The sequence below is a fragment of the Austrofundulus limnaeus genome, unplaced genomic scaffold (genome assembly GCF_001266775.1).
Source record: "Austrofundulus limnaeus strain Quisiro unplaced genomic scaffold, Austrofundulus_limnaeus-1.0 Scaffold125, whole genome shotgun sequence".
Lineage (NCBI taxonomy): Eukaryota > Metazoa > Chordata > Actinopteri > Cyprinodontiformes > Rivulidae > Austrofundulus > Austrofundulus limnaeus.
In genome coordinates, this window is record NW_013952527.1 from 851,079 (window position 1) to 862,385 (window position 11,307).

The following is an 11,307-nucleotide window of genomic DNA, read 5'->3' on the forward strand; positions in this document are numbered from 1 at the left end:
ATTGTTATGACAGGTGAAAGTAGAAGTTGTTTTATTTCCCCCATAGATGTTAAAGCCTTGTCACTGAAGCCAAAATACACATTTCATCTCAATAGGAATGGAATGTTTGTTATAGCTTTGTAAATATGTAATGTAAACTGAGGCATAAAACTAACAGTTATTAGGCTGATAAATGGTAATGTGCTCACCAATACTGGCACTTGACATAAAGCATTTATTCAAAGACTGTCCCCTGACACTGATAAAACTCCAATAACATAAACAGAACCCCATCCAGTTTTAATGTATCAGCACCTCTGTGCCATTTAGCATAAAAATGAACTTCCTTTTACACTTTAACTATCTTCACTGTTTGGATGGCTGCATATTACTTACCAGAAACCAGTTTGCTGTACTGGCGTGAACATGACGAACTGCTGTCTCTGGAAATTGCTGTTGGTATATCAGGCTGTGATACTGTTTTATCTCTTCTCCCTCTTGTCAAGCCCCATCGATCCCAGCGGGATCTACGTTCAACCTCCACTCCTTTACAGAAAACAAAGTTATTTTACCCGTTTTTCAAATAAATTTTTGACCAAATGTGCTGTGAAGAGGATTCAGTACTGCCTCATACCTTTCGATGTTTCTGATTTTAGGCTTGACACAGAATCTAGAGACTCTGATGAGGCCCCATTACTAGCTTGAGATGCCAGCTGGTTCTGAGGAACAATGGAAGCTCTTGGAGCTCTGATCTCTGATGCTGAACGACGAAGCATCGACAGAATGGGTGTTCTTTTTGATTCCTTCTCCTCTGCCGTTTTCCTTTCCTCTGAGTAACTTCGGATTCTTGTAGATATCCCAGCCACTGTTGATTCAATCTTCCTCCTCATTGCCAACACTGGGGATTCACTGGGTTTCTTCGGCTCCTTTTCTTCAGATTCCATCGATCTATCACCTTCTCCATCCATTCGCATTATCTCTGTGTCTTTCTTTTCCTGAGAACCTCTTCTGCCAAGAGTCCAGGAGAGCCTACGTCTTGAACCAGCTGAATTGTCTTCTTTAGATACTTCATCCTTGCGCTCTGTTGATGGCGTTCTCTTCAAACGCAAGGACAGCCTTCTCATAAAACCTTGATCCTTTTCAGCTTCACGAAGGTCCTGGACTGACTTGGACTTTTCTTCAAGTCTCCTTGATGCAACTTCCAGTGGTGCACCAATCGGTCCAGGTCTGTATATTTCCTCTAGTTTCTCTGTAGAGCCTAAAGAGGCAGCCTGGGATCTGTCATCATTTTTTGATCGTGACAGAAATTTTAGACTTCTTGTGAGGGAAGATTCACGCTTTTTGAATCGGGCCTGAAATACTTCTTCAGATGTCATGTCTTCTAACTCTGGTTCAGCTGAGACCTCCTGCTGGGATGAAGGCTGTGTAAATGTTTTTGGTGGACTGGATTCTTTGGTGACCATTTCTGGTGATGCTACCCGTGAGTAAACTGCAGGGTGTTCAGTGGTTGATACGATGATGGGCTTTAATGAGCTAGGTAAATTAGATGGTGCAGGTGCTTCAGCTGTGCCTGGGACAATGATAGGCGAGGAGGGCCCAAGAGGTGGCTCATTTAGAGGCTGCAGTGATGGAACCATTATGGTCTGCATTATACTGGCATATGCAGACTTCCTCCCATCTGGAAGAACTTGTGGAGGAACTGAGGGTGTAATATATGTTGAAGCAATATTACTGGAGGGTTGGATAGGTTCTTGTGTTGGTCTCACCATAAATGAGCTTGTGGTTATGGTCATTTCAGAAGACTTTAGGGGGCTACTTGTTTTTTCTTCTTCATGCGTGACATACTTTACATCTTCGGAAGTTTCTTTAATGTTTGACTCAACATCATGGTCAACTCTTTCTTCTTTTACAGATTGCCTTTTTTCTTCCTGCACTTTTTCTCTTTCTTGATCCACTTCCATTTTCTYTTCTTCTTTGAAGGTCTGGGCGATATGAGGTGGAGTAGGAATTCTCTGGCCCACATTATCTGACTCAGTTATTGGTTCTTCTGAAATACTCATGTCCCTCTCTGAAAATCCACTTGTGCTTGATCTTTCATCAAAATTGCTATCTGCCGTCAGCCCTTCCATCTTTTCAGAAGTAGTCTCTTCAGGTTTTATGTCTTTCTCCATTAGTGAGTCTTGACTCTCTGTTTTGGCCGGACTTTCTTGAACAACAGACTCTGGAGTTGGAGGTTTTGGAGAAGGTTCTCTGGGTGTCTCTGGACAGGAATCTAGGGTTGGCTCTGTTAGAGCTGACATAGATATAGCCTCCTTTAGCCTTCGTTCTTCTATCTTTGCTACAGGAATCTCCAGAGGAGCCCCTAACCGACGATGTAAAGCAATTGGTTCTGAATCCCCTTGACTGAAAGAAGTACTTTTCCGTAAAATTTTTGGTTTAGGCACTTCATCTCTTGGGAAATCACTAGAGGCAGCTCTAGTGAGCGGCGGTGGGCCCAGGCGAGCAGTGCGAGAGAAGCGATCTGATGATATTCGTTTTTCATCTCCCATTCCTAAAGTTTCTAAAAGAGGTCCTCTCAATCCACTCATCTTGTTGTCTACAGAACCACCACGAAGCAGTCGCTGTCTCATGAGTTCCAGTTTGAGAGCATAGTCTTCTTGACTCATCTTAGCAGTTCCTGGGCTGGTGCTTCTTCTTGGTAATTCCATAGATACAGCTTTCTTCAGAACTCTTTGGCCATCCTCATTTTCTTCTCCAACTCCTTCCTCGGGTGTGATTCGGAGCAGCAGGGCACTGTCAGCTGAACCACCACGTCTTAGTTCTCCTCTTCTGCGCCCTCCTTCTGTTCTGTCAGACTCCATGCTCGATCCTCTTTTAAGTGGCTTTCTGGACAGCTCTGATTTTTGGGGCAATTCAGCAGGTGATTCTTCAGAAAAGCCCTTGTCATTGTCTTCTGATGACCTTCTCTGAAGACGGCTGTTGCCCACTATTTCAGTTGTTTCTTTTTCCAGTGCTTTAGGATCACACTCCATTGCCTCCTGGGCTTGGGAGGGTAATACAGACCATTTATTTTTTTCAATTTGCTTTCCTGTTGGCTGTTCACTGGTCTGAATGTCAGTCAGTGACATCCTTGACCCAGAGAAATCCATGTTAGGTGGCATAGGGATGAAAGGCAGTTCATCAATGTCTTCATCAGAATCTGAGGACGACGATGGCAAAGGCAAGCCATCTTTCATGTGCTTTGGAATTGCGATGGAGGTATGGCTCGAGGAATCATTCAGCAATTCTGGTATGGATCTCATAAACATTTTTGATTTATAGTTGATTATGGAACGCTGAAAAAGTAATCACAACATGTTATAATTTTAAAACATTTTCTGTGTTTATGATAACGCACAAACAAATTTAAAAAATCACATACCTGCCATTTTCTGCGAGATACAAACTTCTTTAGGGCCTCTGTATTTATAGCTTTCCCTTTGCTAAGTACCTATTAAATGATTACACATAAAATTTAGAAGTAAGCAATTAGGCACCAAGTTTAATCTTCTTATATGGAATCCACTGGATGATTATCTGTTTTTTGCTTACCTTAAACCAAGGGTGTCTGAGACATTCTTGAGTATCAGGTCTCCTAAAAATAAAGGAAAGTTCAGGTGTTCTGTAATTTTTGTTGTTGTTAAGCACTCTCTAAGAAGTCTAAGACTGCAATATTGAATCTTTCCAATGCCCAACGACCCCCATTATTGCTGTGGAAATAGTGGGCCTCATGCAAGAATTGTTCGTACGAACAGATTTGTTCTGAAGTTGTGTGTGCGAGTGATTTAGAAGAATTTGTGGCATTCACCAATTTTCTCGTATTCTAAGACTTTTTCAGATGCGAACAAAATTCACATGTGATCCAGACCTGTCGTATATTTTATGAGCAGTCAGTCTGCTGTTATCCAGATGGATTTTCTTCACTAAGAAGTGCACGGCTGCCCTTCTTCTGAATAGATGAAAACTACGCAACAAATTTAAAATATTTGACCAAAGGGAAACCAGAGCAGGACTAGAGAGAGATGGATAAGATTTAGATTTTTATTTCTGTGACTGTATATGACCCATAGGAGACACGGCATTAACAGCAGTCATCATTTCATTCCTTTAATTCCACAGCTCACGCTGCTAAAAATGACAGATTTTCTTTTCTGGATCTCTAAGAGCAGGACTTCAAACTCCGAACTCATAAAGTTCTTCTTTTTATTTTGCGATGTCATTTATGAATGAACACTTCCTGATATCTGGGGCAGGCCTTATATGGTGTTTTTAGGGTGGTAATTATGCTAATCTCCTCTTCTCGTGCACGAGCACTTGCATAGCATTCAACAGTTTACGCAGCTCATTTACACACTTTTCCTGAAGATAGAAAAGTTTGTTGAATCTGACGGCATGTTCGTACGAACCCTTTGTATGAACAAAAGTAAGAGAAATTTAGGATAAAAATACGAACATGTTCTTGCATGTGGCCCATTGTGCTTACAAATACAGTATATATAACACTTGTATTTTTTTGTTCTTGCCATAATAAAGGAAACAACAAAGGTTTAAAAAAACTAACTTTTGATTGTAACTTTATGAAAAAGCTGCTGCAAAACYAGGCGTTTAAATCTGCAACGATCACAAGCAACAGTCTGCAAAACTGCATTTTCAGCAATAAAACAGAATGTGTAGGATAATTTTTTGAAATTTCCAGGATGTTCAACATTAAATCTTATTGTTTTATTTTGTATTTCATGCAACCGTTGCAACAGTAAAACATCTGCCATCGTTTTCAACAGTATAATAAACAAAAAAATGAATAGTGATCCAGAATTGTTGCTCACAGCCTGTCTGCTACCAGCAGCTTTATGATGAACCCTGTCGCCTCTCGACAAAGGTCAGCGAACATGCTCTCCTCAAAAGCCACATTATAGTTCCTGATGTTCAGCACCGAGCTCCGGTCATTTTCCCCAGCGAATGGAGAAATTCCTGTCAGACTGATAATGAAGACAAATGGTTAAATTTCACCAGGAACGCACAGAAAGTTGCAACGGTTTAATGAAAACCTAACTTACCATAGGTATGCTAAAACTCCTACAGACCTAGAAAAAGAAAAAAAAAATACTTTTAAAAACATAAAAAACAACCATTCAAAATCTATCATATTATGAGACTCTACCATATGTCTGTAGCTTTTGAAACAGGAGTCTGATTGACGATTTCTGGTGCAACAAACTCTGGTGTGCCGTATTTGCAGTACTGAGCCTCATCAGGCGTGATTTCCACTGCGTTGCCAAAGTCACATATTCTGATTTGATCACTTTGGAGATCTGCCATGAGGATGTTATCAGCCTGAAAAAAAAACAAATATACACATATAAAATAGTTATAATAGATGAATAGTTTGACTTGTAGAAATATCTGCAATCTTTATCATGTGTGAGGATAAGAGTCTACCTTTATGTCCAAGTGTATGATGTTCAAACGATGAAGGTAGTCCACACCCTCCAGTAGCTGCCTTATACATGAACGTACCTGTTCAAAAGAGCATAAGAAGGACCAGAAAAACATACGTCTTTTCTCTACAAGGCCAGAGTTTTTTTTGTAATTATTGCTCACTGTTCTAAAAGTGGGCAATCGTGATTGTCTGTGTGTGTTTATTTTTCTGAATCACTGCATGCATTTTCCAAAAACCCTTAAGAAAGTAACCATTTGATGTCCATCTACGATTAATTAATGTTTAGAGTCAACACAATTCAAAATGGCTGACACAGATAAATAAATATAGTAGACCCAAAATTGGCTACAAGTCAGTCAGCTGTACATAAATTGAGCTAAACAGCGAAGACTGATTTTGCACAGCATATGCAGTATATATACTGGAATAAAAGAGCCCAAATTTAAAGTAATTAAAACCAGGACTTACGTCAGACTCCATTATTGTAGATTTTCTTGTAAATCTGTCCAGCAGCTCCTCGTGGCATCTTTAAAAGTGAATCAAGGCGTAGAATTTGCAATTAAATCATTGGCAAAATAATTCAGTATTTTACATATTCTTACTTCCCAGAATTAATTAAAGAATGTAAATCAGCCTCTCTGTTTTATCTGTTTGCTAAGGATACATTTCTGTGACGATGATGACCGARTTCTTCTTCTCAAAGGCGTCATGAAAGTAGAGGATCCTCTCGTGGTCCAGCTTGGACAGCAGGTTCATCTCCCTCAGAGCAGATTCCTTCTTCTTGGCCCGAGTAGAGATGAATTTGGCAGCGTAGTCCATTTTGTTCGTCTTCTGTGTCACACGTTTCACATAGGAAAATGCACCTCTGCGGACAAAAAAACCTTTCAGCTGAACATTTTCAGTGTTATTTTTTTTGGATAAATTTGGTTTTCACTGATTAATAGAAACTGAATTGGCTCCAGTGCAGGTTGATGTTTACCTTCCAATCTCCTTGCAGATGTCATAGTAGTCAGTCATTCTGCGCATTTTCCTCAGAATAGCTCGCTCATCATCCACTGGCTCCTCTTTGCTTTTGGCTACAAGGTAACATTGGTAACAATTTTAGTTTCATGCTAATTCATTCAGTTTATTTCAAGGCAAAACATTCAAGAGATTTATGCATAAGTCCAAACCATTACCTTTGTGAACAGTAAGCTCAGCTTTGCAGGACACAGATCCTGCTAAGTTCCGAGCAGTACAGGTATAGACACCCGAGTCCTCTGGATGAGCATTCAGAACCACCAAGGAACATTCATTATCATCGTACACAAACGTGTAGTGACTGCTCTCTGACAGCAGGACATCGCCCTGCAAGCAGATGCAGGGATTTTCAACAAAATCTCAAACAAAATTTAATACAGAGAAGCACTATAATACATATATTTATACTTTCTGCAATATCAAATCTATGTAAATAGTGATTATAGTGTAGACTTGCACGAAAAACGTGAAAGATCTGCAGCTGAAATGGATAAAAACCTTGAACCAAAGGATGTCAGGAATGGGTTTGCCATCAACAACGACAGCAAAGCGAGGGGTCTCCCCTGCACAAACATCCAAGTCTTCCATGATCGTCTCAAATGTCGGTGGAGCTGTGGTTATTGTTGAAAGATATGATAAAAGCTAAATGAAATTCAGATGGAACAGGCATGGATGACGCAGCGGTTAGAGCTTCTTCCTACCTGCCACCTCCACAGTGAAGGTGCAGCTATCGCTTCCATATTTGTTGGTGGCCAAAAAGGTCATCTCACCGACRTCAGAACTCCTCACTTTCAGCAGCTTCAGTGTGTGCTGGTTGTCATCTGGCATTGTCATTTCATACAGGCCTGGTTTATTGRCCAAGGTCACTCCTTTCCTGAAGACAAGCATGTTTGGAACGATCAGTGAGCTTACAGGAGCTCACGCAGAGGTTTTCACTTGCAAACTGAGCGTCAAATTATTTAAAAGAAACCAGGTGTACTGGTGTTTTTTAACTAAAGCCTATAAGAAACATTTGTAAAAAGTGCTATAATGAAAAATAAATACCTCTTCCAAGTGATAGCAGCACTGACATGATTGAGGGTGACAGAGATAATGACTGACTGGTTTTCAATCACATACACAATATCTGGTTTATCTATAATCACTGGCGCCTCCTGAAGGTAAGGGCCTTAAAAACAGAAAATATCTGATTAATTAATATTCCAAATGGAAGAAAGAACAGGTGCTACAAAAGCCTGAGTCTACCTCGGTCCAGAAGCTGCACTGGATCTGTGGCAGGTGAGGGCTTGCTGAAGGCCTTGGAGGTGATGGTCAGGACCCTGAAGGCATAGCGCACTCCCTTGGAGAGGGTTGTAATGGTGAAGGTGGTCTCTTTCAAGCCAGAGGCTATAATAATCCACTGGATGGAGCCAAGGGCTTGCTGTTGGATGGCATACATCAGGGAACTGGGGTCTAAAAGGTAAGGGGTTTTGAATCATAGAACATCAAAAGATTTCTTTAAAGAACTCCAATTTAATTTAACATTTTATTTTCTGCCTTATCATATCCAGCAGAACATAAATCTGCTAGATTAACATTTAAAAGAGAGTTACTTGGTTCAGAGCATGCAGAAAAATACAAACTACATGTAAAGTTTTATTAAAATCTGTCCAGTGGTTCATTGGGTGTTTTTCTAAAAGAYAGACAAACAAACTCACAATTATACAATAATTATTACTTTACATACCAATTGAAGGGTCTAATCTTCTTGGTTTCTTCCAGCTCAGAATGATGGTTTTACCAGTGATGGACTCGATGACTGGAGTGCCATCAGGAGGATCAGGGAGGATGTCTGAAAATCACAACATTGAATTTAAAGAAATAAAAGTCTTTGACGTGGCATGGCCTGAGACGTGGATCTTTTACATATTAATAACCACACGTTTGGAGTTAATTAAACAGTTTATGCATGTGTAAGGATGGGGAAAAAAGATTTACCTGTTACATAGAGATGTGCGTAGCAGGTGGCTTTTCCTACTTTGTTAGAGATGACGCTCTTGTAGACTCCAGCATGAGCATGGCACACTGAGCGGATAACCAGGCTGTGGACATCACGGACTGCAGAAGGTAGCAAAGATTTTTTTTCATTACAACTTGTAAAGAAAGTGTTGATGATTGTATGTGATGGTCCTGTGCAAAGTGGTGGATTTCATAATAGTAACACTGAAAAAAAAAGGTTAATACATTTTGCTGTAATTTGCTTTTAGGCTGGAATAAATGCTGTTAAAGTGATTATGTGATTGTTAGTCCAGTGTGAGAGACCTACACTGTGTCATTTTTCTGTCCTCTGTGCTTTCAATCCTTTTGCCGTTATGGAACCAGATGATTGTTGGGTARGGCAAGCCAGCCACTTTGCATTTAAGTGCAGCCTCCTTTCCCTCAATCACATCCAGGTCATAAAGGGGCTTGATGAAGTCAGGCATTGTGAATCGCTCCACCTCATTCTCTGGGACCTCTGGCTCCTCTGGGATGGACGGCATCTTCTCCAGTTTAGCCCTGAATAAAAAGGAGAGACAGAGGGTTTGAATAAATATTGTGAGCTCTGGACAGTTTGGTGATCAGCACAGGAAACACAAAAAAAATCTCTTACATCTGAGAGGAGATGGCTGGCCGAGGTTCTTGTATGTAAAGTTCGGCAGAGCTCTCCGCCTCACCGTGGCTGTTACGAGCTCTGACCGTGTAGAAACCCTCATCATCGGTGGTCACATGGGAAATAATCAAAGAATGGCGACCACCTTCTTGCAGGATATGGATGTCTTCACTTTCCACAAGCAGCTGGTCTGAAGAGAAAAAATAAAACAGAACAACATGCAGTCTAACAGCAGTCCAAGGCCTCTGAAAGGCAGTGGTGGGCACCAGTCCACTAAAATGCAAATCCGCTAACTGCGGACCTAAATATTTTGTTTGCGCTTTAGCGGTCTTACTGATTTATTTAATTCATAAGTGGATTTGCGCTTTCTAAAATTAAAATGCAGTACAGCTAATAACTAATTATCTACCAGTCATCACTATCTTGAACAGCAGAAGTTATGGCTGTCAATGACTCACAACACAYATGATTTATAWAACAGCACCCCTCTCAGATAAACACACTTATTGGAAACGTATACATCCTTGCTGACTGTTGCTYTCGGTCACGGTTCTGATTTCCCACAATGCTGTGTGTCTGTTTACGTAGCAGGAAGGCAATAGCAAAAACAGTAAASGTTTGTAATCCATACTAAAATTTTGTATGTATTGATTTATTTTACTTTAAAATCGGAGCTCCTTTTTTTAAAATAAAGTTTAAACGCTGGAGCTCAATACTTGACGTAATTGGTCAAAGCAAATCTGCCAGCGGGGTTAGACAGACATCTAGTGGTCAACTGGAGCAACTACATGGAAAACTTTTGTTTCCCATCACAAATCCAATCCGKCATGTACCCAGAAAGCATCGCTTCAGTTTTCCAATAAAYAGTTTTAAAATTWCTTTATTGATGCTTCTTTAATGAAAAATCTACAACAAACAAAAGAAAAAGACAAAGAAGCAGCCGAACTAGCAATCCTCAACAACTTTTTAATTTTTACACCAGGAGCCAAAGKTCTGTTTAAGGAAATCACATCCCCATTAATTGGAAGTTATAGGATTAAGCTGTACAAGGGTTCATACACCACTAGTTGACAGTGCTGTACAKATGTTGTACACAAATTGTTGTCAGCTAGTAAGTGTCAAATTGAACTTGTGCTTTAAAATTAGCTTCCACTAGTTTTTCTATKGCATAAGCGTTTTTGAAGTTGCGGACCTAAATTTTTTCATAAGCGCTTTAGAAATTGCGGAGCTAATTGTTGGGTTAGCGCTGCCCACCACTGCTGAAAGGCCTAAATCCTAAAAGATTTTTGTTAACAAATCAAATCTATTGTCCATTACACTGTCAGTAAGTGTTGTCTTACCAAAGTGACTCCAGATGACCTTGGGAGGAGGCGTTCCACTGACTTTGCAGTCAAATCGAGCGTTGCGACCCTCGATCACTTCCAGGACATCCAAGTTACGTGTGAAGAGAGGCTCAAAGGAGGGAATGACTTTGAGTTTACCGCATGATGTCARTTCCTCTACAAGTGGAAAAATAATTAAAAACAGAATAAGGTTAGATGTGAAAAAAACTCTAGTTGAACATCACTTTTATCATGGTACAATAAATCTATTCCAGGGACTGACCTTTAGCAGTACTGAGTTTGCACATGTATGTCCCGCTGTCGTCCTCATGAACTGAGTTGAGCAGCAGCTTGCATTTTCTTCCATCAAAGTGCATTTTACAGTTGAGCAGCGCCGGCTGGATTAGTTTCCCATCTGCAAGCCAGTCCACATCCGTGTCCTTAGGTCCAATCACGTGACACTCAAACAGAACGGTCTCACCGGCCTTCGCTGTGATGTCCCTCACTGGACGGATGATGGCCAGACCAGGCTCAACCGGAGGGGCTGGACAGAAAAAAAAAAAAAAGAAAAGTTCCTAAAGTGTGCTGTAAATTGTGTTGCCACAGACAAAACTGACATTTTTAATAACAAAATGTTCTATGAACTACTGTTTCAATGAAAATCGTAGAAAATAATCATGGTTGTACATCTGCAACTGATTAACAGATATTCTGCTAACTTACTCATAGCTGAGTCATGCTCAATTCATACTTCAAATGATGGGTTGCCGTTTGTAAAGATATACAGTCAAAAATTACCATCAATATTTTTGTTTTGTTTAGCCTTTTATAAGAAAAAAATAACAGATTTATTTTTCAAAGTCAGTTTTTCACTATGT

General features: G+C 40.2%; 1 protein-coding gene across 2 annotated transcripts in view; it reads right to left on the reverse strand.

The window, feature by feature from the left end:
* spegb (striated muscle enriched protein kinase b) overlaps positions 1-11,307 on the reverse strand; it is a 40,158-nt gene that overhangs the window by 6,614 nt on the left and 22,237 nt on the right. For both annotated transcript variants that reach the window (XM_014015245.1, XM_014015244.1), the window contains 22 exons: positions 10,713-10,973; positions 10,448-10,606; positions 9,108-9,297; positions 8,784-9,013; positions 8,456-8,575; positions 8,205-8,309; positions 7,724-7,930; positions 7,523-7,646; positions 7,180-7,352; positions 6,977-7,089; positions 6,637-6,805; positions 6,438-6,534; positions 6,123-6,323; positions 5,927-5,984; positions 5,458-5,535; positions 5,180-5,352; positions 5,076-5,102; positions 4,845-4,997; positions 3,571-3,613; positions 3,401-3,469; positions 614-3,314; positions 376-525 (listed from right to left, as the gene is read on the reverse strand). In XM_014015245.1, coding sequence (XP_013870699.1) covers positions 376-525; positions 614-3,314; positions 3,401-3,469; positions 3,571-3,613; positions 4,845-4,997; positions 5,076-5,102; positions 5,180-5,352; positions 5,458-5,535; positions 5,927-5,984; positions 6,123-6,323; positions 6,438-6,534; positions 6,637-6,805; positions 6,977-7,089; positions 7,180-7,352; positions 7,523-7,646; positions 7,724-7,930; positions 8,205-8,309; positions 8,456-8,575; positions 8,784-9,013; positions 9,108-9,297; positions 10,448-10,606; positions 10,713-10,973 — 5,601 coding nt within the window. The remainder of the gene's footprint in view (positions 1-375; positions 526-613; positions 3,315-3,400; positions 3,470-3,570; positions 3,614-4,844; positions 4,998-5,075; positions 5,103-5,179; positions 5,353-5,457; positions 5,536-5,926; positions 5,985-6,122; positions 6,324-6,437; positions 6,535-6,636; positions 6,806-6,976; positions 7,090-7,179; positions 7,353-7,522; positions 7,647-7,723; positions 7,931-8,204; positions 8,310-8,455; positions 8,576-8,783; positions 9,014-9,107; positions 9,298-10,447; positions 10,607-10,712; positions 10,974-11,307) is intronic.